We start from the raw sequence: 24,808 nt of genomic DNA, 5'->3' as shown, positions 1-24,808 counted from the left end.
TTCCCTTAGAGGTGTATTAATGTTTTGCATTCAAAATCCGGTCGCAAAACATTAGTATTTTACCACCTCCTCAAAGGAAATGGTAAGCTATTTGAAAATGGGAATGGATCTCCATGGGACCCCTTACCTTTTGCGGCTGTTCACAAAAAAGTTTTTTGTGAGCAGGCAGTGGTCCGTGAAACTACTATCTGCTTATAAAAAGGTGTGGGTAATGTTTTCTTAAATGCATCCTATTAAAGATTGATGTATTTAAAAGCAGTCACCGAGCTGGTGGTCTGCTGGCCCTAGCAGGCCACCATGCCACTCATTGCAGTGAATCATAGCGAGTATCAAAGTACGATCTACCTCATGTATATAAAGAAGGTAGGTCGAACCTACCTATTAATACCTAGGTTGGTTCTCAAAATACCAATGGGTTCGCTAAAAGTCAGTGTGCAAACTGCGACCACTTCTAACATCCATGTTGTACATTTCATTTAAGGTATTGCAAATTGTTAGTTGTTACAATTTCCGATTCCTTAAATGGAATTTTTATACATGAGGGCCATAAAGTGTTTGTCAACTGTAGAAATTGGAATATGCCTTCTGGGAAAGTTAATATTTCTGAGTTTGTTTTAATTAAACCCTTTTTGCTGTGATCTATGCATTAGACAATATCACAGTGATAACTCTGTGCCTTTTGAGTGCTATGTAGAATGAGGCTGGTTTTTTTCTTTGTACTTGAAAATGCTGTGTATCCTGTTAAAAATAACTAGCTCTTAAACAACAATTTAAAAAAGTTAAAATTAAGGTTACTTCTTTAGTAGGGCTTTGTGATGATATGAATAGCTGGCTTCTGGCAGTGTGTAGTAATTGGCCACCCTCGATACTAGCTCGTAAATGATTGCAGCCACTTGCTGAAATACCTTCCAGTTCTCATTGAAATCTCTAGGTGCACAGGTTTATTGGTGCAGTGTGATGTATTCTTTCATGATGGAGAAATGGAGTAGCCACAAATTGCTACACTTGTACACCACTCTCTGTGACTCTGATCAGCTTTTTCTCTCCGCACTCATTCAGTGGGGGTAAACAGTTGTGCACACTGGAGTTTCTTGGTCATCACCCACTTCCATGATCACACTCATTCCCTTCGGGCAGAGTATACCGGGGTCGAAGCAGCAGATAAAAACAAAATCAAAAGCAGCACAGGATGGGTGAGGTGGGTGAGTGGGTATGGGGGCATGTAAGGAATACACTACAGAAGCCTGTCAAGCATAGTGTATGCTGCTGTTACCTTCCTGTGGTATATTGACTTAGATTCAATCTTCAGTGTTGGTCTTTCTCACTCTCTCCATATTTTCAGTTCCTTATACCATCTTCTCCTAAACACTCACACTCCACTTAACATTTCATCACTACAAAACACTTGCCATGACCTTTCTCTTGTGTCTCCTATGTATTGTTTGTAGGGATGGAGGTGGATTCAAATCTCGCATCATCACTTGGAACCCATCAGAGGAGTTTATCAAGAACAACCATGTGATCAACACACCAGTGCAGACCATGTATATCATGGCGGACCTGTCACCATATGGCAAGTAAGTGACCCTTGTTGGGCAGCATCCTGGGGCAACTGAACCTCTCTGACTGCGTCCTGGGTTGGACATCTAGACAGTTTCATATGAATCCATCACTAAGGAAAGTAACTGTAGAGTAAGACTATGATAACATGGAGCCCAGTCCATAATGTAATCAAATAATGAAAGTGTATGCGTATGTATGTATTTGTGTTTGCTCATGCTGCCATATCCACTAGGAGGTTGCTTGTTTGCAAGATCAAATTTATATATTAGTGAGACGAAAGCAAGTGTAATTAGAAGATCATGAGGTTTAACCTTTTATCATATGGATTGTGTACAGAGCAGAACAGTCCTTCACTCTCTTTGACACTGTGCATGAAAATGTCACTTTAAAAGAATGGGCATCTAGTGTTATGGGGTAAGAGTGGAGCACTCCATATGGTCCGGAATTATGAGAGTAGAAGGAGGGAGATGGTGTACAGAGGCAGAGAAGGAGGAGATGGCATACACCAGGAAAAAAGCAGGATAGTGAACAGGAACAAGATTGAGAACGCAAAGCAACTCTAGTATGTACATACTGAGAAAGCAACCACAAACTGTACTAGCGTACTAGGTTATCACAAGTGTAGTTCCCAGGTAAGAATTAGAACTTCCCACAGCAATAGAGAAACATAATATCTCTGTGCATATTATTCTTGCAGATATTCACTTTGCAGCCCCTGTATAAAGAGGACAGAAGAAGCTACTCTGTTTCTGGTCTCTATTGCACAAACAAGGATTGTACTTACATATAGGAGACAAGCACCTCTATGTCCACCTGGAAGTAACACAAGGATGGGGGCAGCGGCTTCCTCCTGGAATCCTGCAGCTAACCCCTGTAGAAAAGGAATACAGATATGCACTATAAAATAGTACTCGTATTAAAACGTTCAGAGCCCCAGAAAGGTACAAGGTGAGCAGCAGAAAGGAAACGTGCTTTCAGATGTCCTGAGTCATGGAATATTGACTCTGTCATCTAATGTGACAATTACCACATTCTCCTTTTTCATGATTATCATTTGTTTCTGCCCTTATCAGTGGTCGAACGGAAGCATTGCAATGGTATAAGGACAACAAGTTAGCCAGTTAGTCAAGACAACTCAAAATCCCACTGCTACTGAAGCTGTAGTGTATGTTGCTCCATGTGAAACAACAGTAATATGTGTGAAGCTTTGTAATCTGTGCCCAGTGTCAGAACCGCAACATGAAGCCAGCTGAATTCCTTCAGCATGCCCTAGACACTCTGCCTGTGGCATTCAGCAGTAATTAACCTTATTCTTGAATTCTACCTAGCCCGGGAATACAAACAGATTAGTCATATTCCATTCCTTCACCTAAATGGGTCATTTTATTCTTTTAAAGGGATTTCTTCTATGCACCAGTAGGCCAAACTGATCCTGCAGAAAGTCTGAGTTACTGCATTTTTTATGTGCAATGTTTTGGAATTATATGGCCTCCAGTGTATCCACGAACACAACTCGTATCCCACTTTTGGTGTGCCTTCACAAAGTAATTGGCCTTTGCAGTTTAATTTTAAACTGAATACCATCTTGGAACTGACAGTCAGATTGAACACCCAATCCTACTACAAAACAATATATTGCCTCTATGAAGATAATTGATATCCTCTACAGAAGAGAGTAGAATTTGATTATAATTCAGTTTAAAGATAAAGACATCAAAAGATACCATCGCCTCCTGACATCCAACGCTGCAAACGTTGCTCACATTTCGACCAGCCACCCATATGTCCAGCACTTACCATATGGTTAACCAAAACAGAATTCCTGTTATTCACCAAGAACAAGCAAAAGCTAGTCCAATCCTACTAGTTCATCAACATAAACGTGGATGGATTTGAACTCCAACTTTCACCTAATGTCAAGTCTTTGATTTTTTTCCTGGGCACCCTCATCACCAAGGAAGCCCAAGACGACCTGGTACCAGTTCTGTACTAAAGAAACTGAAACCCTGCCTTACAGAAAAGGACTACAGAGCTGCTGTTCAGGCCATTGTACTCTCCCATATGGATGGTGGCAGTACACTGCTCCATGGTCCAACACTCGTCAAGAGCTTGAAGAAATATGACAAATCACCCGAGCCTGATTGAACATCAGCGGCAGCCTGCACCATCTTCAAAACCAGCTGCATCATCTACAAAGCCACCATGGCCCACATGCCTTCTAACCTGGCTGTCAAACTCACCATCTCTGCTGGCTTTTGACACATATGCAGCTGGAAATGACTTACCCACATCCATTAGGACTGCACCAACCCTACTCCAATTTATAAGAAGCTGAAGACGTGCCTCTTTAAAAACACTACATCATGATGCTGTAACAGTCCATGTTTGCTGTTAGAAACTAGCTACCCCTCCTAGGACATGATGACTATAATTTTGCCTTTGACCTCATACAGAGCTCTGCTGCCTTCTGGCTATGTTTGTGCTTCAAACATCACACATACACGTGTATATATATATATATATATATATATATATATATATATATATATATATATGAGGCATCCACACTCTTCATCATCCATATTGTCCTTCTTTGCTACCTATGGCATTGACCTATGAATGTTGCTGGAAGAACCCCTTTCCCTCTTTTTTTGATATATATATTTCTTATTTGGGTTTGTGCACAAAACTTACAAATCGCTATTGTCTGTTTCTCTGTACATCTTACACAGGCATATAATGTGCCTGCCTTCCCGCCCCACACAGAGTAATTGATTGCCATCCTTTCAAGGCCTGATGAAGGCATACTGTGACATAGTGATCGTTATTACCTGGGAGCCGTAGTAGGACAGAGAGATACAAAAATCATCATTCGAAACAGCAGTGCAAACAATAGTATAAGTAAACTGATGAGTAACGTGACAAGTATCTTCGTAATTCACAATCTTGTCTTTCAGTGTAGTGCAAAGTACAATACTACAGTTCATTTTCTACATTGGATCCAAAGGAATGTGGGATTCCCAGCTGTCCAAGGGATGGCACATATGGCGCATTCCTTCCCTCTCAGCGACCATGCAGTCACCGGCCACATCTTCATCCGACCCAGGACTCAACCTAACTCACTGGTCTTCTAATTAGGGTGGACATACATCTAATTTAGCCTCCACTTTTTCAATGATCTCACTCCATTTTGCATATGCCTTCATTCCCCCCCCCCCCCCCCCCATCCCTCTGTGCCTAAGACCAAAAATTGACAGCAATGGGATGCAAGTTGATTTCCAGATCATGACAATTCGCCATTTGTAGTGTCCAACTAATAAGCCTATAAGTGTGTTTCTTCTTTTTCGGAATGGGTTGCACATCTAGTAGACACTGTTTGGGGTCCAGGAGGAGGAGGAGGCCATTAATAATTTCTCCTACATATCTGAATACGTTTTCCCAAAAATGCTTTATCTCTGGGACCTGCCACGCCATATGGTAGAAGCCCGCCATTGGGTCACTGCAGCAGGTCATGTAGTAGCTGTGCCTGGGTACACAACACCTATACAATTCTGGGTGGTCTAGGTATGGTGTGCATGAAGAGCTCCTTTCACTTATGCTGCTTCAGCTACTACTCAGTATGATGTAAAACTACACCACTTTTATGCATTCCTCCTGAAAGATTAGTTGGAGGCAGAAAAGGTGTCCTAAACCATTTACGACCATAAGCCCAGTGGATTGTCATGGTGTCATGTTCTAATTGTACACAAATGACTTTAAATTGTCTGGATCTGAGTAACTCTTACTTGGATACAAAGGATCTCATTCAGTTGAAGTGCTTAGACTTAGACTTAGTCTACTTAGATGTTTTGGCCAAAAGAACATTGACCATGCAGTGGTTCTGGAACACATTTCAGAGTGGGAATGTTGCATCACAGAAGTCCTAGAGATTGAGAAAATTCCAACCATCTTACGGAAAACAAGCGTAGTAAATGTTTTCAGCAAGAGAGTGATACAGGTGTAGTATATAGCTGGTTGTACATTTTGGAGATATTATTAAAAATACATTACTAAAATATAGGGGGTTATTACAACTTTGGAGGAGGTGTTAATCCGTCCCAAATGTGACGGATATACCACCAGCCGTATTACGAGTTCCATAGGATATAATGGACTCGTAATACGGCTGGTGGTATATCCGTCACTTTACCGTCACTTTTGGGACGGATTAACACCTCCTCCAAAGTTGTAATAACCCCCATAGTGTTATTAACAGACGGCATGCTTTCCATTGAAATGGCCACTACATTTGAACAAATGTACAGTTTTACTGATACGATATAGCACCCAAACGACAATGTTTTAGCAAGTTTTATCATTTACACAAGTGCCTTAATTTGTGTTGATCCAATTTAAATCTTTTTCTTTCTTTCACAATTCATAATTACAAACAAATAAGCTTCATTTTTGCTTTCCTAACTGCTGATATATTCTGAAATACTTGTAGAGTTAATTTACAGGTATTTAAATTCTGTTGTGTGTTAGACAAAAAATAACCATACAGTATTTTCTTTCACACTTCCTGTACTCCTGCAAGAGTGTCACATAGTTCACTTTACAAAATCCTCTTACCTTGCAGTCAGAGAAAGTAAATACCCTTCCCAATGATAAAAGAATAAGCAGCAATTTGCCACATGATGCTGCCTGACATTTGACTTCTGTCTTTGAAGCATAGCAAATGTGATGCGATAAGAACAAAACTTAAAGGCATTTTTATTCTTCATTCACCTTCAGAACTTGATAATGTTTTTTGGGGGTGCTGCAGCACCTCTGCAATCCTAGGTCCATCGCCTATGAGACCATGTTGTCTGTGTCTCTCTCATAAAGCTTGTCTTCTCAAAGACTAAGAGCATAGTCATTCTCTGTCCTGACAAGGTTCATGGGGTTCTTTTAATGCTGCTGAAGGAATTTGGGTGTTCCACGCCTCAACAACCTCATGTGGTCTGTGACTTTAAAGGGAGTTTCTGTTGTGACCAGCTGTTCAGAGACACCTTTATGATTGTCCAATTAGCTGGTGTGCCCTCAGAGGTTATTGATGATGCCACTAGGTAGGTGAGCATGGGCATCAGATAGGGCCACATGCCAGAGGATTACAACTCACAGCAACGTGGGATAGTGGTGATGCCAGACGAGTTGAGTCAGCATAGCAGATAACAAGCATTTGCAATGCAATAGGTCTTGCATTCGGGAGAGTTAGCACTATTGGCGTTGTAAATGACGACGTCTTTAACCTATGTGTTTTGGTTTGGAGTGTAGTGGATGTATGCCAGGTGCCACAGCAACCCTACCAGGCCTGTCGCTGCAGGAGATAGGACACAACAAGGCCACTATCTTGGGTGTGTTTTTGACTCATTTCTACAGACTGGCTCTGATATTAGACATAGGAGTCCAGAGAGTGATGGGGAGGCGCTCTGCACCTGTGATACAACCATTGTTTTTTTTTTGAGTGGGGCCTCTTCAAACAGGAAGCAGTGCTATTTGAGCACTGTTTTAGACAGCACTTCCAGAAGTGGCATCTGCTAGGTCACTGTGGCTGTGAGGGGACTGTCAAAGGCATGACACCAGTGACTTCCGAGAGGAGGAAGTGATGGAGTTTGCTTCACGTTTGTGCCCTATGATACACTGCTCCTCTCACTGTGGCAGCCTTGTATTTGCTTCTTTGTGCTACCGGGTTAGGAAAATGGCTGCCTCTGCTAACTGAACTCTATTTGTAGAGGCCCAATTTACATCCAAAGGCTAGATGTTGTATGCTATCAAGCTTGAGGCTGTGAAGTGCTTGGGTCTGGAGTCACAACTCCTTTTTCACCATTTTGGAGACAACATCTTTTGCCATCTTCTTGCCAAGAACTATCCTATGTGCTTGGTGAGTAACCCTCCGGAGGTTATCAAGAGCACGTGTTATCGCCTATTGTAAAGCTCTACTCTAGTCACTTGGTTAATGCATCCACTGCAGAGGTCTTGACAGAACGAGAATGTCACAGATTACAATCCTGACATCGCTTTTTCACCTCTTCATCTCTGCAAGGTCGATACAAATGAATTATAACTATTTTGTTAAGAATGGCACCTGCTTTGCAACGCTATGAAATGGCAGAACCTGTAATACGAAGTGCTATGTAAAAACTGCAAGTTATTCTTAGACTGCCTAAACATGCACCAGACAAAGAACCCCGGGGGAGAGGATGTGGCATAAGGGCAAGAGCTGCTGACTTTGGAGCTTGGGAACTCGATCAGTGTCTCGGTGCCTGCTCAACATCCTGTGATTTTGGGCAAATCACTTAATCTCCCCTTGCAACCAAAAAGGAAGGTGTTCTTGTGTAATGTAAACGGTGCTCATGTAAAACAATGTAATACATTTGTGTTGAATTCATGCTACATAAAACTTCCAAAAATAAATAAAAATGACCCCGCAGACATCGCAAAGAAACAGCACTATGCCCTAAAACAAGGAAGAGGAAGAAACAACATATTGCCATGCAGCGTGAAGCGGCAAGGCAAAGAGAAAAATAGTGTTCCACACTAAGTTACATGCCTGATTGTGCAGTAATCCATGTAGCAGGGTCAGTCTCCAAGGCGGAAATAAACCAGGCTCAAGGCGGGACAAAAGTAAAGTATTTCCAATGACATCAAGGGATTTTTGAAAGGCAGGCCCAGGGACCAGTATAAGTGATGGGCATGGTTAAAGCCCACAGAATAGATTACAACATGTCGAGAAGCGCAGCACTTGCGCGCTGCTATGCTCGACCTAAAAACCAGACTACTTTTATTCAGTACTGCTTAATTTCTTTTGCTGAAGGGGTTTTCTGGTACCGGAGACTACAATTGTTCCCTACCTGCTTGCTTGCTAACTTGGACTCGTATTCATGCACTTTTGGCCCAGAAATATTCCATACCTTAGTCCACTTGCTAATTTGGATCTTGTTGCTCGTGCCTGGCTCATTTCATTCTCATCTGGATTTGGTACTACCGCTGATTGTACTTGACTCAAACTGTCTTCTGCCAGCGACTGACTGCTTGGTGTGATCTATGCTTGTCCCGCTCACCATCTGTTTTCAAAAATAGCGGTTTACATCAACATTCTACTACACCTTTGTGATACCTTCTCACTCATTGTGCAAAAAAACTCGAGTCTGCGATCGGTATGCAAACTGTGTCTGCGAGGTATTGTTACTCAAAAGTTAACTGCTTATGACTCTTTTCCTTTTTATCAGGTGTCGGATCTAGACGGCGCATGCGCTGTCTTCAGTAGAGACATGCTGCATCTACTGTTTGTTAACAACTGGCCCATTGGCTCCCATTTGTTGGCAATATCGTCGCTCCATTTTTGGTTCTCCCCATTTGTCAACTGCATGCAAACGTCATGCTTCTTCCGGTATTTAGCCCTCCCCGAGAGCACCACCCAACTACTTGTAAACCTTAGCAGCAGCCCTTTTCAGCCATTGTTTCAGGACTACTTTTTTTTTTAATAAGTGACCTTGCGTGTATCTGCCCAAGTAACAGGTATCTGCTAAAGTAAACAAGGCAAAGCTGTCCCCGGATATATATATATATATATATATATATATATATATATATATATATATATATATATATATATATATATATATAACCTAGAATCTCAAGTAATCTGTACTCATACTTGACCGGGAAGAAGGTTCATTTACAGCACACTCCATATTTTCACTCCGGTCTATCAGTCAGTGTGCAAGTCATGCTTTTCCTTGTTTTTTAACTGCACATAATTTAGCTGCGGTCTCACCGTATTCTTGAGTGCACTTCGCACATGAAACTGAGCGGGCCATTCGGTCTGCTCCTCCCCTCAACCAAAAAACATGTTGCTTAGAAAGACTCATTTATATGTGCACTTTCAGCCCAGTCACATTGCAAAGGCATGTTTGCAATGCCATATTTCTTCACCCGCCTTCTCGCTATCAATTTGTTTGCCTACTTCACGACTGTAAACGTTGTACTGTTTTTTGGCAGGATGGGGTCCCTGTCTGGGGCAATTGAGTCCTGGGCTTCAGCCGTCCCCCACCTCACTAATCATTGAGCGAAGCCCTTTTCTCTCGCTTGCAGAGTGGTGTTTGGTATAGGTATAGAAATGAAAAATTTGATTTGTTATTTGCATGTGCCTGGGGATGCGTGTAATTCATTTTCCTGCAAGTTATTAAGACGTGCTGTTGGCTCACAGACAGTTGAGTGAAAACAGGTGCCTTAATTAGGCATGAGTCTGAAGACAGATGGAGACACAGGGCTGCTGGGGCCGCTCTCCCTCGCGGTTCATTAAAGAGAAGCCATACCTGATGAGCCAGCTGCGGGCCGCGAACCAGCGCCCTGTGAAGTGCACCAGAACCTAGCAGGAGGAGATGGCGGAGCGCCCTAAAGCAACTAACTGCGCAGCAGAGTGTAACCATGACAGAGCAAACAAGCATTGGCAAAGCCAATAGAACTCAGCAATCCGCACGCCATAGGCATTCGCAAAGTAAATGTATTTGTGTACCACTCTGGAGCTGTTTCTACTGATATACACAAATGCATTAACATTGCCAACGCCTATTGCTCTTGGATTGCTGAGACCTATTGGCTGTGCCAATGCTTGGTAACTTTTATGAGCATTCCTCATGGATTTATTACACTGTAGCTCCCTTAATTACCCAGTCACCGGTTAGTGCATTTATAACACATTTGTAAACTCCCTTGGCAATAGTTCTCGTAGAAACCCTTACCACCCTTTAAAGCTTCTAATTAGTCTTGGTATTGTGGTTAGCTTCTGCCTGTTTACTATGCAAGATTTTGCCTCTCATTTTCTATTCTGTTACAGTGCCCCTTGGTTTTGTGGATGTGCAGACTAACACATAACATTTCTGCCTAAAAGTGTGCATCTACATTATAACATTGCTGGTGAAGTAAAGGTTCCATTTCTCTTTCATCTACTCCAGCAACTAACCCCACAGTACAGCACCTGGTCCAGCACAGGTTGTGATGTCACTGAGCCTGACATGTAGACGTCCCAAACATGACATGTAGATTTCCCAAACTGGTTATGCACTCTACGCATCTCTCTGTCACAACTCGATTTGGTTAGGAACAAAATAAATGTTCAGGTAGTTCCTCTAGCCGTTCTTCAGCTTGTAGATCACCCAGGTAAACTGAATTTGTGGATCTATCCTTTGCCACATGCCACTTCAGTGAACTTGGTCCACTTCCGGACTCAACAGTGCTTACCCAAGTTGGTCAGTGACACCTTGTCCAGCACATCTATAGACATATGGCTCTGCAACTCGATATGTTGCTCATTGCCATTTTCCAGTTATCTTTGTACTTTGATCAATTTGGCTGATCTGCCTCTCCACATATCGGTTGAGTGATATGTAATTCTTTAAAATTTATATGGTCTCCTCCTTGGAATTTTGTGGTCATATTGCCATGTTGTGGTTTCACTTTTTTCAGCCCATTCCCAAGTCCCTGTGGAGTTGTAAACAACCCAGATTATCCTACCACTGCTTATCTCAGAATGACAACTTTGTCCTGGTAATTCATTGTCTTACAACTTACTTGTTCTGCCCAGATAGGATTGGGTGGCAGCAGGGTATTGTGGTAGGCACTCTACAACTAACCATGTGGATGTCAGTTCTTTATCCATCCACTTTAGTCAGTTTTCTAGAAATTGTTTGCTTTTCTTCTTATTGGCTGTTTCTGGTATGTGTACCACTTAAATGTTCTGGGTTCCCCTCCATGTCTTCGGCCCTATTGTAGGTGCTTCTATGGTATGAACATATAGGTTTAGTATCAAGGTCTTTATTTATTTTTAAACTTCAGCAATTCTTCCTTTTGTCACTGTTCTATTTCTAGTTTCAATGAGCATGTCTAGTCTTTGCAGCTCAGTTTTCAATCCCACCTCTTATATGTATCTTTCACATGGCCGCCGACTGTTTTGTATTTCCTCAAGTATATGTCCTCTGGAGATTGCTGATACCCCTTCTTGCTTTAATTTATTTGCTAAGGCATTATGAACTTTAAAAGAATTAGCATTTTCCAATGTTCATACATCTATCCTACACTTTTGTGAGTCTTGTGCGGGCTTCTCAGTAGTAATGCTTGCCATGGCTTCAGTATGTCTACTCTTCAGTGATGCATTTTTGTAGTCTGTGCATATCTGACAAAGATGCAAACACTGCAGCCTTGATAACATCCACAACATCAGTCTTCAACTGTTCACTTGCCACTCACTAATTCACCTTACCCCTACATTGTAGACAAGTTATCAATTTGTATGCCAGATCTTTCCACTGCCCTTAATCCATTCTCTTGTAGGTGCAGAAGGAGACTAATCAACTCTTTAATCTTAATCCTCACCACCAGTGTTTTCTCCCTTTCATTGTCCCCAATGCACCCACTTGTGTGCACCAGTCTACTTGTAGACTAAAAATGTGTGACATGACAAAGTTTGCCAGTTCAGTTGAGATTTCTTTGTTGATCTGTAATGCAAAATGAGGGAAAATGTGACTACCTTCCAGCTATTTTTGTGCCCTCTACAGCTCCCTTTCTTTGTGGCAGCAGCCCACATTGATTTCCCAAGACTGTGTTGCATTGCCTAATTTCTCAAGTCAAGGGCCCAGTGTCGAGGAATTCTCTGGTGTTTCATGCTTTGCACAAAGGTCCTGGATTACACCACTATGCAGACCCTGGAGATGAACAGTGCTTGCCTGTGTGTCAGTTGTTCTGGTCGCTAAGTGGCCTTTCATTTTGGTCCGCCAGATGGACACCGAATACCCAGAACTCTGATGCAGTGTTCTAGAGTTCGGTTGTCTTTCACTTCTTTTTGTGCCCCATGAACTTCCTGTTCCATACTCTTGTTACACCCAGCCTCTGCAGTCATTCTCCCGGATCAGCTATAAAATGATTTGAGTCCTCCCAAGATGATTGTGTCACGGTTCTGGGCGGGTCTGATCAGGACTCTGGCTGGGATACCCTTTGAGGTCACCGAATATCCTAAAGAGGTAGTGTACTGGGGCAGAAGAGCAGCTAAAGGCATACACGGAAAGGACAGCTATGGACAGGCACTGGAAACAGGAAAGGAAAAGCAGAGCAACCCTTGTGTGAACAACAGGAAACGGATTACTAATGGACAAACACGCTGGGGTTGTACACAGAGTAGGGCGCAGAACCTCCCACAGTGACAGGGAATATCAATGCCTCTGTGCAGTTTGCTCTTAGAGATAGTCACCCTGCCAGCCCTATAGAAAGGAGGCAGCAGAAGTGATTCTGCCTCCGGACCCTAGAGCACAAACAAGGATAGTACTTACATACACACAACAAGCTCTTGTGGGTCCAGCTGGAAACACAGTGGCGATTCCTGAAACAACAGCAATAGCACACTGTCACTGTTAGGCACGAAAGACAACATATAACACTAGACAAGGATGGGGGCTGGTATTGCCTCCTGGAAACCAAGAGCCAACCCCAGTACAAAGGAGGACACTTATACACTGGTGAAGACTGATAGAACACTCACCAGACACAAATACAGAGAGGAAACAGAAACAGAAGAGACAAACTAAGAGACAGAGGCAGGAACTGGGAACAGGCTCAGGCTGAAGCAAAGGCAGGACTAGGACTGGAAAACAGGGCGCAAACTTCTGGGTGGGACAAACAGAGACAGTACTGGGAAACTGAGAGCAGGCTCTGGCTGGAACAGGCAAGGACAGGGCTGGAATACAGGGAGTAGGAAAAAGCAGTAAACAGGACTGAGAAACAGAGAGCAGGTTCAGGCTGAAATAAGGCAGGAGCAGGACAAAGAAACAGGGAGCAGGCTCTGGAGGAAACAAACAGGTACAAGGCTAAGAGATAGGGAGCAGACACTGGCTTGAACAATCAGAAGCAGGGCAGAGAAACAGGAAACCGGTTCAAGCTGGAACAGATCAGGAACAGGAAGAGGAACAAAACTGGAACACCGTCTGATAAAGGGTCTGTAACACAAAGGAATCAAACTCCAATGCACAATGAGGATCTTGAGGAAATGGCTGCTTATAAGCAGTTCCAAGCTGGGCTGCACAGAAGAGGTCTCAGTTGTGTGTAGTTTCAGACACTTGCAAGTCCTGGAGGAGAGGATTAGGTGAAAAGGAGCAACTGGACTTTTCCCATGGAAAACAATGGGAAACAGAATCCAGGCTTTCCTGACTATCAGGCTGTGCATTATGGGATTTGCAGTCCCAGGAAGCAAATGTAGTACTACACAAGTGTACCATGATGAAAAGAGAAACAAACAGGAGTCGGCAAGGGACTCTAGATAAGTGTTCAAGGTGATTCCCAGGCTACTGAGAGACCCCTTACAGTGCCCCCTAGAAATGGGACGACAGAGTCGTAACAGATTGGGCACTTTCAGCAGCAATTTGGGTCACAATGTCCACTCGGAGAAATACTCTGTTGGCATTCCCTGAAAAAGGACCAGTATTTAATCCTGTATTGTCTTGTGATATTTTGGTTTTATTCTTGTTATTTAAAGGGTCTCAAGGGAGTTTAGTAGGAAGTCCCATTCTCTTCTTCCAGCTACCTCTTTTTTTTAATAACAGTAAGTATTACCTGCTTCTTTACATTTACTGTTTGCACTACGTTTACTGCTAGCAAAAAAGGCCCCACTTTATAAACCATTGGTCCCCAACCTGTTACATGTGAGCAGCATGTTGTTCTCTGCACCCTACAATGTTGTGGTTCCATAACTCAGCTTTATTTTGCTAGTGCTACAGAGGACAGATGTGTTTTCTGAAAGTGAGAACAGGGAGCCTTCCAGATTTCGTCCTTTCAATGGCCTCTCTAATACCTGTTCCCAAGGTGCATGGCAAGGCCGAAACAGTTTTCCAGTATCACTGGGCTCTTGAGAGTATTCTGCAACCTTTATAGTGGTTAATTGTGATCGTTTTAAGGGAACCAAAACTTTTCAAAGAATCATATAATGTTAGTAAGATCCATCAGTTCGGAGCCAATAAGACTATGATGCTCCATTTCATGTCTCTCTGTAAACAAGAATATGTGTCACTGATACTGACTGACTGATTGTATGAATGTAAGCCTCAAGGAGTGTTACTCAATTTTCTTGCGTTCTGTTGACTGCATCATTTTTTAATTTGCCACTCGTGCCTACCAGCAGCTTTATGGAAAACAGCAAAATGTGATAGATGACACACTATGGAACTTGAAAATAAAGTTTGTTGACTTTAGAATTATTGAAATTAGGCAATAACGAAAACTGCAAAGCCTATTAGCTGGGGATACCAGAAACTTAAACCATGCTTATAAAGGCTCTTGGAAAACGTGTAAAGTGCTGCGTATGCAGGCGTAATTACACTTCATTTTTAATTACTGAAGCTTCCAGGGTGGAGTATGTGAATATACACATTATGAAACTTGAGCCTTGAAAATGTATTGACTGCATACAGGAAATACCATATTTTTGTTACCCTTAGAGTCCTATTGCCAATGCTGTTCTATTGATCCACTACATACATTGTGACAATCTTTTTATTGTACATACTTGTGGTAAATACTATGTACCCTTTGAAAAACATTGGTTTGTGGCAGCCATGCTGGCCATAGTTGTCTCACATAGTCTCGTAGCTAAGATGCTGATTTTGTAACCTAGAGACCTGGGTTCAAATCCTAACTACAATATTTGTTTGGAAATAGTGTGATACTCAGTAATTCACTTAATCTCCCTGTTCCGAAAATTGTAAATATATGCGAAATATAAGTGAATTAAACATGTGACAGGTAATGTTATTGTGAAATTCAAATGCACTCAGCTAGAGTTGTGCTGTATAAATCCCAGTACAAACAAAAAACAACCTGCCTCCCCTTGAAATAATGAGACTTGCCATACAGTCATTGTATACTAACACCTGCTTCTTACCATAGACCTATTTTGTTTGGAGTCAACTGGTATTATCAAAATATATTTATTGAGACACAATACCATACTTCTGCTATACATGGCTTAGTCATAACATACATAATGTATCACAATTATAGGAAGCCAGGTTCTGGTTGCAGTACTCCCCTCTAACCCCCACCCCCAAACACCACCACCAGTTGCCTGGTTTTTGTTGCAACTTTGGCTGATGTGCACTGGGTTCCTGCTAACCAGGTCCCCAGTGCCACTGTTCGTTCCCCAAAACAAGACACTGTGTCACTTGATCCCCAAGTGGTCAGGCCCTTTAGCACCTTTGTAAAGGCCTCCCTGTTATCTAGGGCATGGATACTGAAAAGGGCCCCTAAGAGCTGTAGCACATGTGCCACTCTAATGGACCCAGTACCAACCTCATGCAGACTGCCTTTGCAAGTTGCATGACAAGGTGTTTCCTTGACAACATGACGTGACACACACACTGTGTCATGTACCCTAAAACACTGCCTGTAATATTTGTAAGCCACTCCTACAGCAGGCCTTACAGCCCTAAGGCAAGGTACATTATATTACATGTGTGGGCATATCTGCAAGACCAGATATGCCCCTGCTATGTCTTTGTCGATTCTTGGACATAGTAAGTGCGCAGTGAAGCCATTTTAATACATGTGCTGGACACTGGTACGAGTTCCCCAGCTACATGATGGCTTCACTGAAACTAGGGATGTTTGGTATCAGTGATGGATTTATTAATACAAGCACCCAGAGGGCACCTTAGAGGTTCCCCCTGAAAACTTACCAACTGCTGGTTGGCTCTTGGGCTAGTTCCATCCAGCCTGCCACCAACAGACAAGAACCTGACCCCCAAGGGTGAGAGTCTTTGCTCTGTGGAGGTCAGAAACAAAAGCCGGCACTGGCAGGGGTGTTAACCCACCCTTCCCAACAGGATGACCAACAAATCTGCACTCCAAAGCAGGGAGCTTCAAAGGGTACCTGGACAGGCGGGAAAAATAGCTATGCAGGATGTGTGTCGCATTTCCAGGCTGTACACACCCCTACAGTGGCCAGCCAGAAGTGGACACAGCCTCAGGAATTCTGCCATGTTTTTTTTGTAGTGGAATTTAGGCACTCTGAAGAGGGTGATGCCACCTCCCCACAGGAAGTGGTAACTTAGGGGGTGTAGTGACCCCAAGCTTATGTAGCCCATTGGCTACTACCCTTCACTCCCCTTAGTGCCCCCTAAATTGAGTATTCTGATGGATACAACTACCTGTGGATTCCTCACCTAAAGAATTTTCCCCCACGCGCCAGCCTTGATGGAAATTTTCTTCTAGCTCTGCACGTCGACGATGACGTCACAATCGCCCGACTCCACAGGATGCTGTATGATGTTATCCAGGCAATAAGAAGCCCTCACCGACGTGCAGACGTCAGTTCCCTTTTTTCCATGCCTTCAAGCAACGGTTTTTCTTCGAGGCTACCAGGGAGCTACAGTTTCACTCCGGTGTAACGATGTCACAACCGAGGAAGTCGGGTTTTAAACCCTATAAACAGTGTGGAGGTCGCATGTCGGTCACGGACCCCCATGAAAATTGCTTATGGTGCATTAGTTTCGAACATGAGGTCGAGTCATGCGGTTCATGCCAACGCATGAATCCTAAGGCCCTGAAAGAACGAAAGGCAAAATTGTTTCTTGCTTGTTCTAAGAAGAGGAAGGAGAAGCATCATCGAAGAGAGTCTTCTTCAAGGTCCTCGAAGACTCATCGGCGCCATCGGGACTCTCGGCGTCCTCATGACTCACGGCGCCGATCGAGCAGAGAATGCTCCAGTTCGAGGTCGCCATCAGTTCGGCGCCGACCGACGTGGGAGATCAGCTCGACTGTCTCGCCTCCTCCTCCGACGACTCCAGCTTCTCCGACGTCTCCACTGTTGGTATATGAAGTGGATCCACATCAGGAGCGGAGGGCTTCTCCAGAGCAGGAGATGCCTGGGCCGTCATCGGCTTCCCCTCCGGTGCTGGTTCCTCAAGGTTATCCGGCTTTCCCGGCGTCGGGCACGGACCCGCAGCATTTTTGAATGCTATGTTTAATATGTTTGCCACCATGGCGCCTGGTGGTGGGCATGCAGGTCCGTCAGGTCCTTTGGCCTTTGACTTGGGTGCTCCGGCTCCTTACAAGCCGACACCCTTTATGCCCTTTCTTCCTTCTGGAGGTACTGCTTCGGCGCCAATGCCTTTGGCGTCGCCCAGAAGGCCGGTGACGCCGACGACGTCCACTGTTCCGGCGCCGATGGATTCGCCACAGATCCATTCGACTGTGAAATTACCTGTGGCGCCGGAGGGTCCCGCGTCGGATGGCTCCGAGGGTCAGCGCCATCGAAGATCTTCGGCGTCGGCCGATGCCTTATCGATGCCGGGGCTCGAGTCCAGGCTCTGATCCAGGAGGTTGGCTTTAAGGGTGCTGGAAAAAGAGGAATATGAGAGGCAGCATTTGGAGGAAGGTGAAATCGTGGAGCCTTCAGGGGACCTGCAAGGCTTGGGTACGGCAAGACGCCTGGACACTTCCCAGGAATGGGACCTGGCTTCCCCGGGGGAGTATACGGAAGAGGCTGCTTCTTTTCATGCTGTGGTGAGGAAGGCAGCAGACTTTTTGGACCTTCCACTTCCTGCTGCAGAGGTGAAGACAAACCTCCTGACTGAAGTGCTGCATCCAGCGTCAGCTGTGGCGGAGCCTCTTTGCCTTTCAATGAGGCTCTTTTGGACCCTATTAAAGGCATTTGGAAAAAGCCAGTGACTTCGGCGGCCGTGAACAGGGCGGTGGCAAGATGCTATTGTGTAGCACCAGGTGATCCGGGCTTTCTGACCAAGTACCCAACTCCGGAGAGTTTGGTTGTCCAAGCGTCGTGCTCCTCCCGTTCTGCTCCTGGTTTGTTCCCCCGGGGCCCCTGCGGACAGGGAGTCTAAGAAGATGGACCAGGCAGCTTAAAAGGCCTTCTCTTCTTGTAGCATGGCTTTAAAGTCTACCAATGCGACTTGCATTTTGGGCCGGTATATTCATGCCCTTATGGATGAGGCTAAGGGCCACCCTGGTTTATCACAGGAGGTGTTGAACCTGTTGTCGGACGCTCAGGCGGCGGCGACCCAGGTAATTCAATCTGGGCTGGACACCTCGGATTGGGTGGCCAGAGCTATGGGCACATCCATAGCGACGAGACTGCAGGCCTGGCTGCGATCGTCAGGGTTCTCCCCTGATGTTCAGACTACTCTTCTGGACCTGCCATTTGATGGAGACAATCTTTTTGGATCAAAGGCCGACTCTGCTCTAGAACGTTTTAAAGAGAGTAGAGCCACGGCGAGGTCATTTGGTCTACAGGCAGCCACTTCCTCTGCTTTCAGATCTTTTAGGAGGTTTAGAGGTTTTGGTCGTGACACTTCCTTTCGTGGCAGGCTCCATGCGGCAGGACAACAATCTGCAGGAACTCTTCCTTACAGGTCCTTCAGGGGCAGGGGTAGAGTACGCACTAGAGGTGCCACCCAGCAGCACTCTGCCTCTTCCTCTTTCTCCGGAGGGGTGCAGCAGGGAAAGCAGCCTTAGTCCTCCACCACTCCCTGGTCACACATCTCCGGTAGGGGGGAGACTTACTCACTTTCTTTGCATGTGGGAATCCATAACATCAGACTCCTGGGTCACCGGCATTGTGGAGAAGGGGTATGCTCTTCCCTTTCGGGAATTTCCTCCTCCCTTCCCTCCCCGCCCCTCCTTCTGTTCGGACGACCATCTTCTGTTATTGCAACAGGAGGTGATGTCCCTTTTGTCAAAAGGTGCAGTGGAGTTGGTTCCAGAGCAGGAGAGGGGTCAGGGCTGCTATTCCAGGTACTTCCTGATCCCCCAAAAAGGATGGTCGGTTGAGACCAATCCTGGACCTGAGGATTTTGAATTGGTTCCTCAAGCAGGAAAAGTTCAAAATGCTGACTGTGTCACAGGTTCTTTTGGCGTTGAACGAAGGAGATTGGATGGTGTCTGTCGACTTGCAGGATGCGTACTTCTATATTCCGATCCTCAAGTTGCACAGGAAGTATCTCCGATTTGTGGTGGGGTCGCAGCACTATCAGTTTGCGGTCCTTCCGTTTGGTCTTACTTCGGCACCTCGAGTCTTTACGAAGATGATGGCGGTGGTAGCAGCGGAGCTCAGAAGAAAGGGAATAGCAGTATTTCCTTATCTGGACGATTGGTTGATAAAAGCCTAGTATCCGGAGCTCTTGCGGTGTCACCTGCAGTTGACAACTCAGTTGTTGTTCGACCTGGGATTCTCAGTGAATGTGCCCAAATCTCACCTGGAGCCCTCTCAACGCCTCCTGTTCATAGGGACAGTACTGGACACAACATTGAATTGGGCCTTTCTTCCGCCGCAGCGGATTCAGGACATTCAGGAGTTGATTCCAGTGTTTCAAGATAGAGCGGTCGTCCCAGTCCTCAAGGTCCTTCGTCTGCACGGTTTGTTCGCTTCATGCATTCTGCTGGTCATGAATGCACGCTGGCACATGAGGGCTCTTCAGTGGTATGTCTGCAGGCAGTGGTTTCAACACAAAGGAGATCTCGAGGATTCGATAAGGATCTCCAGAGACGCTGCATCGGATCTTCGATGGTGGGCTGTGGTCGGCAACCTGTCGCAAGGAAGGCCGTTCTCGCTGCCTCCCCCAGTGGCCACAGTTGTGACGGATGCTTCCACTCTAGGGTGGGGAGCTCATCTGGGGGACCTGGAGATCAAAGGTTGTTGGTCTCCAGTGGAACAGAGGTTTCACATCAATCTGTTGGAATTGCGGGCGATACGTCTGGCTCTCAAGGCCTTCGTCCCTTCCCTTCACGGTCAGTCGGTTCAGGTCCTGACAGACAACACTACTGCGATGTGGTATATAAACAAGCAGGGAGGAGTGGGGTCATATCTTCTCTGCAGAGAAGCTCTTCGACTCTGGTCCTGGCTTCAGGACCACAAGATTTGCTTGGTAGCAAATCAGTTAGCCAGAGTTCTGAGCGTGCGTGCGGACGGTCTGTCGGCTCATCTCGACCCATCACGAGTGGCGTCCTCATCCGGATCTGGTTCTTTACATCTTCCAGATGTGGGGGTATCCACAGATAGATTAGTTTGCCACTCAGGAGAACACACACTGCTCGTTGTTTTGCAGCCTCCAGTATCCGGTGCAAGAAGCTTTGGGGGACGCGTTTCAGATGTCCTGGAAGGGTCAGTTGCTTTACGCGTTTCCCCCCATACCCTTGATTCCTCGGGTTCTGAGGAAGATCCACCAAGACCGGGCCCAAGTCACCTTGATAGCCTGGATTGGCCAAGAAGGGTGTGGTATTCAGACCTTCTCAAACTCTCTGTGTGCCCTCCGCTCCGTCTCCCTTACAGGGCAGACCTCCTCTCGCAGTCGCAGGGGCAGGTTCTACACCCCCACCTCCAGAGCCTGCACCTTCATGCCTGGAGATCGAACGGGCAATCTGAGTACCTTTTCTTTCCCGCCGGAGGTGGTGAATGTTGTTTTATCGGCCAGGCGACACTCCACCAAATCGATCTATGCAAGCAGGTGGGACAGATTTGTCAGTTGGTGTGGAGAGAACCAAATTGATCCCTTGAAGGCCCATTTGTCTGATGTATTGTTATTTGCTTTAACCTTGGCACAGAAGGGTTGTGCAGTTGCCACAGTTAAGGGCTATTTATCAGCGCTGTTGGCTTTTCTGTGCCTTCCAGACCAACCCTCTCTGTTCAGGTCACCTTTGGTATTGAGGTTCATTAAGGGTCTCACTAATATGTTTCCACCCAATCCGTTTGTTATGCCACAGTGGGATCTTAATTTAGTATTGACCTTTCTTATGGGATCGCTATTTGAGCCGATGCACTCTTGTTCCTTACGGTTCTTAGTTTTAAAGACTGTGTTTCTAGTGGCCATAACATCGGCTAGAAGAGTGAGTGAGCTCCAGGCTCTTAGTGTAGAGTCCCCATATCTTTCCTTTTTTAGAGACAAAGTGGTGTTAAGGACCAAGGCGGCTTTCCTCCTGAAGGTTGTTACACCCTTTCATTTGGGGCAGTCCATTACTCTCTCTTCCTTTTTCCCTCCACCTCATCCATCCAAGGAGGAACAGAGGCTTCACTGGTTGGATCCACGAAGAGCATTGAGCTTCTTTGTCGACAGGACGAGGGAGTTCAGACAAGACGACCAGCTCTTCGTTGGATACGTGGGGAAGAGGAGAGGCAGAGCAGTCCACAAAAGAACGCTGTCCAGGTGGGTCATTCTCTGTATCAAACTTTGTTATTCCTTAGCAAAGAAAGAACCCCCTGTAGGGCTTTGAGCTCATTCCACCAAGGCTAAGGCTGCTACATCGGCCTTAGCTAGGGGTGTTCCTGTGGTTGACATCTGCAAAGCGTCAACTTGGGCGTCCCTCCATACTTTTGTCAAACATTATCCTTTGGACTCTGAGGTCAGGAGGGATGGCCATTTTGCCCGCTCAGTGCTGCAGGATGTCGTGGTTTGACCATTCAGGCACCCACCTCCAGAGGTGGTACTGCTTTGGGACTCTATTCTTTAGGTGAGGAATCCACAGGTAGTTGTATCCATCAGAAGAACAAGTTACTTACCTTCGGTAACGCCTTTCTGGTGGATAAATTAGCTACCTGTGGATTCCTCATGGAAAGGAAAGAGTGGACAAGAAGCTTGCTGAACCCAAGAACCAAGGAGCACAACTGACTTGGCGCCATCCCTGCCAACCTGCCTGCTGCACCTGACCCTCGAGGAACAACTGACCTGTCTTGCCGCTGCAGCCTTCAAGAAACCAGGAGAACTGCTGGTGCTTCGCAAATTGCCAAGAAGAATACCCGTGTAGCAGAGGAGCTGCTTCCCTGCTTCTGCAGGCAACCCAAGAAAGAACTGTGAGCCAGCGTCGGACATCACTACTGCACCCAAGCCTCCTAGTCCGAATTGAAGTGGGCCAACAGTGTCCACGTGGTCCCCAAGCCCTATATAAGCAAAGCCTACCTTCAGTTCGCCCACTGTGGAATTCCCAACAGCATCTACAGCCTGTTTCTTTAGACCGCCCCATCACTTGAACTACCTCTGGTGACGAATACCCGATGGTCTGATGCACCTCTTCATCCAAACATCCCGTACTAATGAGAAGAGGACTACTGGTGTCCATATGTTCCCCAGGCTGTAAGACCTGAGCCCACTTGTTGGTTCAGTCAGCCCAGACCCCAGTCCACACCTGCAGACTGTTTCTGTGGGCCCCCTTCACCGCAACTGCCATGGTGACCCAACAGTCCAAACCACCTCTGCACCCAGACACCCCGGACTGAGGAGATCAGGACCACTGGTGTTCCTATGTCCCAGAGCATCGCAAGAACTAAACCCCCTTGGTGGTTCTACTGGACTGACATCCCACCCCTGCAACATCTTTGTGACCGGGCTGATCCCCACAGACTTACATGGGACACCCAGCCTCGGTTTCTTACTGCGGTGCAATGTTGATGAAGAAAGTGGCACCCAGGGATGACACGTTAAAAATACAGACATGCTGTGTTAGTCTACACCAGGTGAAGCAGGTGCTGCATAAATGATGCAGGCACTGCGTCGATTTGCAGCGGCAGAGCAAGCGCTGCGCCCGATCTGTACAGCGATGTGTTGACCCCCAGTGGTGAAGCAGGGGCTGCATCAGACCATTCCAGAGATGTGTCAATTTACAGGGCACTTTGAATCTATGCATGGATTTTCTCCTTAGAATCACCAGAACTCACTTCCAAGGCACCAATGGGCAAGTCAGGACTCTCAGCAAAAGAGCCCTGATGCTGACAGGTGAAGTCTTTGATGGCCCTGAGAATTCTCAACAGAAGACAAGCTTAGTTCAAGCCCTGGGAGAACCTTGGAAAGTAGGATGTAGAAATCAAAGTCCAGGCCTTTCACTCACAGGACAGAAGCAGCAAGCAGCAGGCCAGGGCAACAAAGCAGTAGGCAGAGTGGCAGTGCCTCCTACAGCTTCCAGCTCATCTTCCTGGCAGAATGTCCTCAGCCCAGAAGAGATCTGACTATGTGGTGTCAGAGGTCCAGTACTTCTGCCTTTGAAGTAGGCAAACTTCAAAGAGAAGTCTCCGTAGTGCACAAGACACCATGTTTTGTTGTTATATAAATATCAGTGAATACAGACATTTAAATTCAACCACATTTTGTTACAATTGCACAAAAACACACAATTTACCTCTAAATTCTACCAACATGAATTGGTGGAAAAACCCATAAATTCATTTACGAAACCTGCCAATTAACATTATTAATATTATCATTGGCAAGCCTCTAAATGACATTTTTGGTACCTTTTTTGTGTACCACTTTTTGGTACTCTTTTTGAACGGAGTTAGAAAAACAACCAGTTGGCAATTAGAGTGGGGAATGTTGAGCATGTTAAAACTTATTAAGGTAGTTGGAGTCCTAAGAATTATATCTTCTGACAATATTTATCACATGTGTGTTGAATAGCATGATTTCTCTTACACAGAGTGTATTGTTTGGTGGGCAACTCTTAGGTAAGTAAGCCAAGCACACCACTATGGATAGATATGTGCAGCAGAGATTTCGACACTGAGAGGATGATTTTATTTAGGGTTAGTTAACATGAGCTGTATGAGTGACAGGCCTGTGGAATTCAAAACAGGTTTTGGGGTGCTTCATATATCCCACAAAGTTGGTATCAAAATTAACTTTAAATTTGTCATTAAGATGCATGCAGTCACTGCCCTAGAAGGGACATATGAGTTTACAACTAAAGAGAATGCGTTGGAGCAAAGCCTATTCCTTCGTTACAGTTCCAACATTTCTCTGACAAGGCCAGACCTAATTTGGCTAGTTTAGCAGATGCACACAGAAAAGCTTATGTTTGGTTAGTAGTGGAATTTTTATTGTTGCTAGTATTTTCACAGCCAGCCACCAGTCCTCATTCGATAAGGAGTATCTGTTTATGGCAAAAGGCTCTTTGTTTTACTTGGAATGCAGGGGAGACTGTTTATTGTCCAAGTAATAACCCTACAGATTTTTTACAGTAGGGACCCAGGTGTATTTAGTATGTGGCGAAAGGTGGGTAAGGTTGGGTGAATGTGTGCTTTTCTATTTACCAAGATTTGAAACTTTGGTTTTTAGTTGAAAGAATTTGTAGAACTTTATATTGAGAAGTGAATGCATAGTTTGCACTCCCAGAAAGGAAAATGACCCACCGCTTGAGTTCTATATCTTTATTCATTAAAATGCCTTCCTCTTTCCAGGCTGGATAA

At 45.2% G+C, this 24,808-nt stretch overlaps 1 protein-coding gene across 1 annotated transcript in view; it reads left to right on the top strand.

The window, feature by feature from the left end:
• The window catches only part of MKS1 (MKS transition zone complex subunit 1), a 225,202-nt gene that overhangs the window by 49,764 nt on the left and 150,630 nt on the right, over window positions 1-24,808 (top strand). Inside the window, exon 6 of the mRNA XM_069226780.1 lies at window positions 1,449-1,577. Coding sequence (XP_069082881.1) covers window positions 1,449-1,577 — 129 coding nt within the window. The remainder of the gene's footprint in view (window positions 1-1,448; window positions 1,578-24,808) is intronic.

The sequence above is a fragment of the Pleurodeles waltl genome, chromosome 3_2 (genome assembly GCF_031143425.1).
Source record: "Pleurodeles waltl isolate 20211129_DDA chromosome 3_2, aPleWal1.hap1.20221129, whole genome shotgun sequence".
In the NCBI taxonomy this organism is placed as follows: Eukaryota; Metazoa; Chordata; class Amphibia; order Caudata; family Salamandridae; genus Pleurodeles; species Pleurodeles waltl.
Note: the sequence above shows the minus strand (reverse complement) of the source record. Positions and strands in the feature narration are given on the sequence as shown.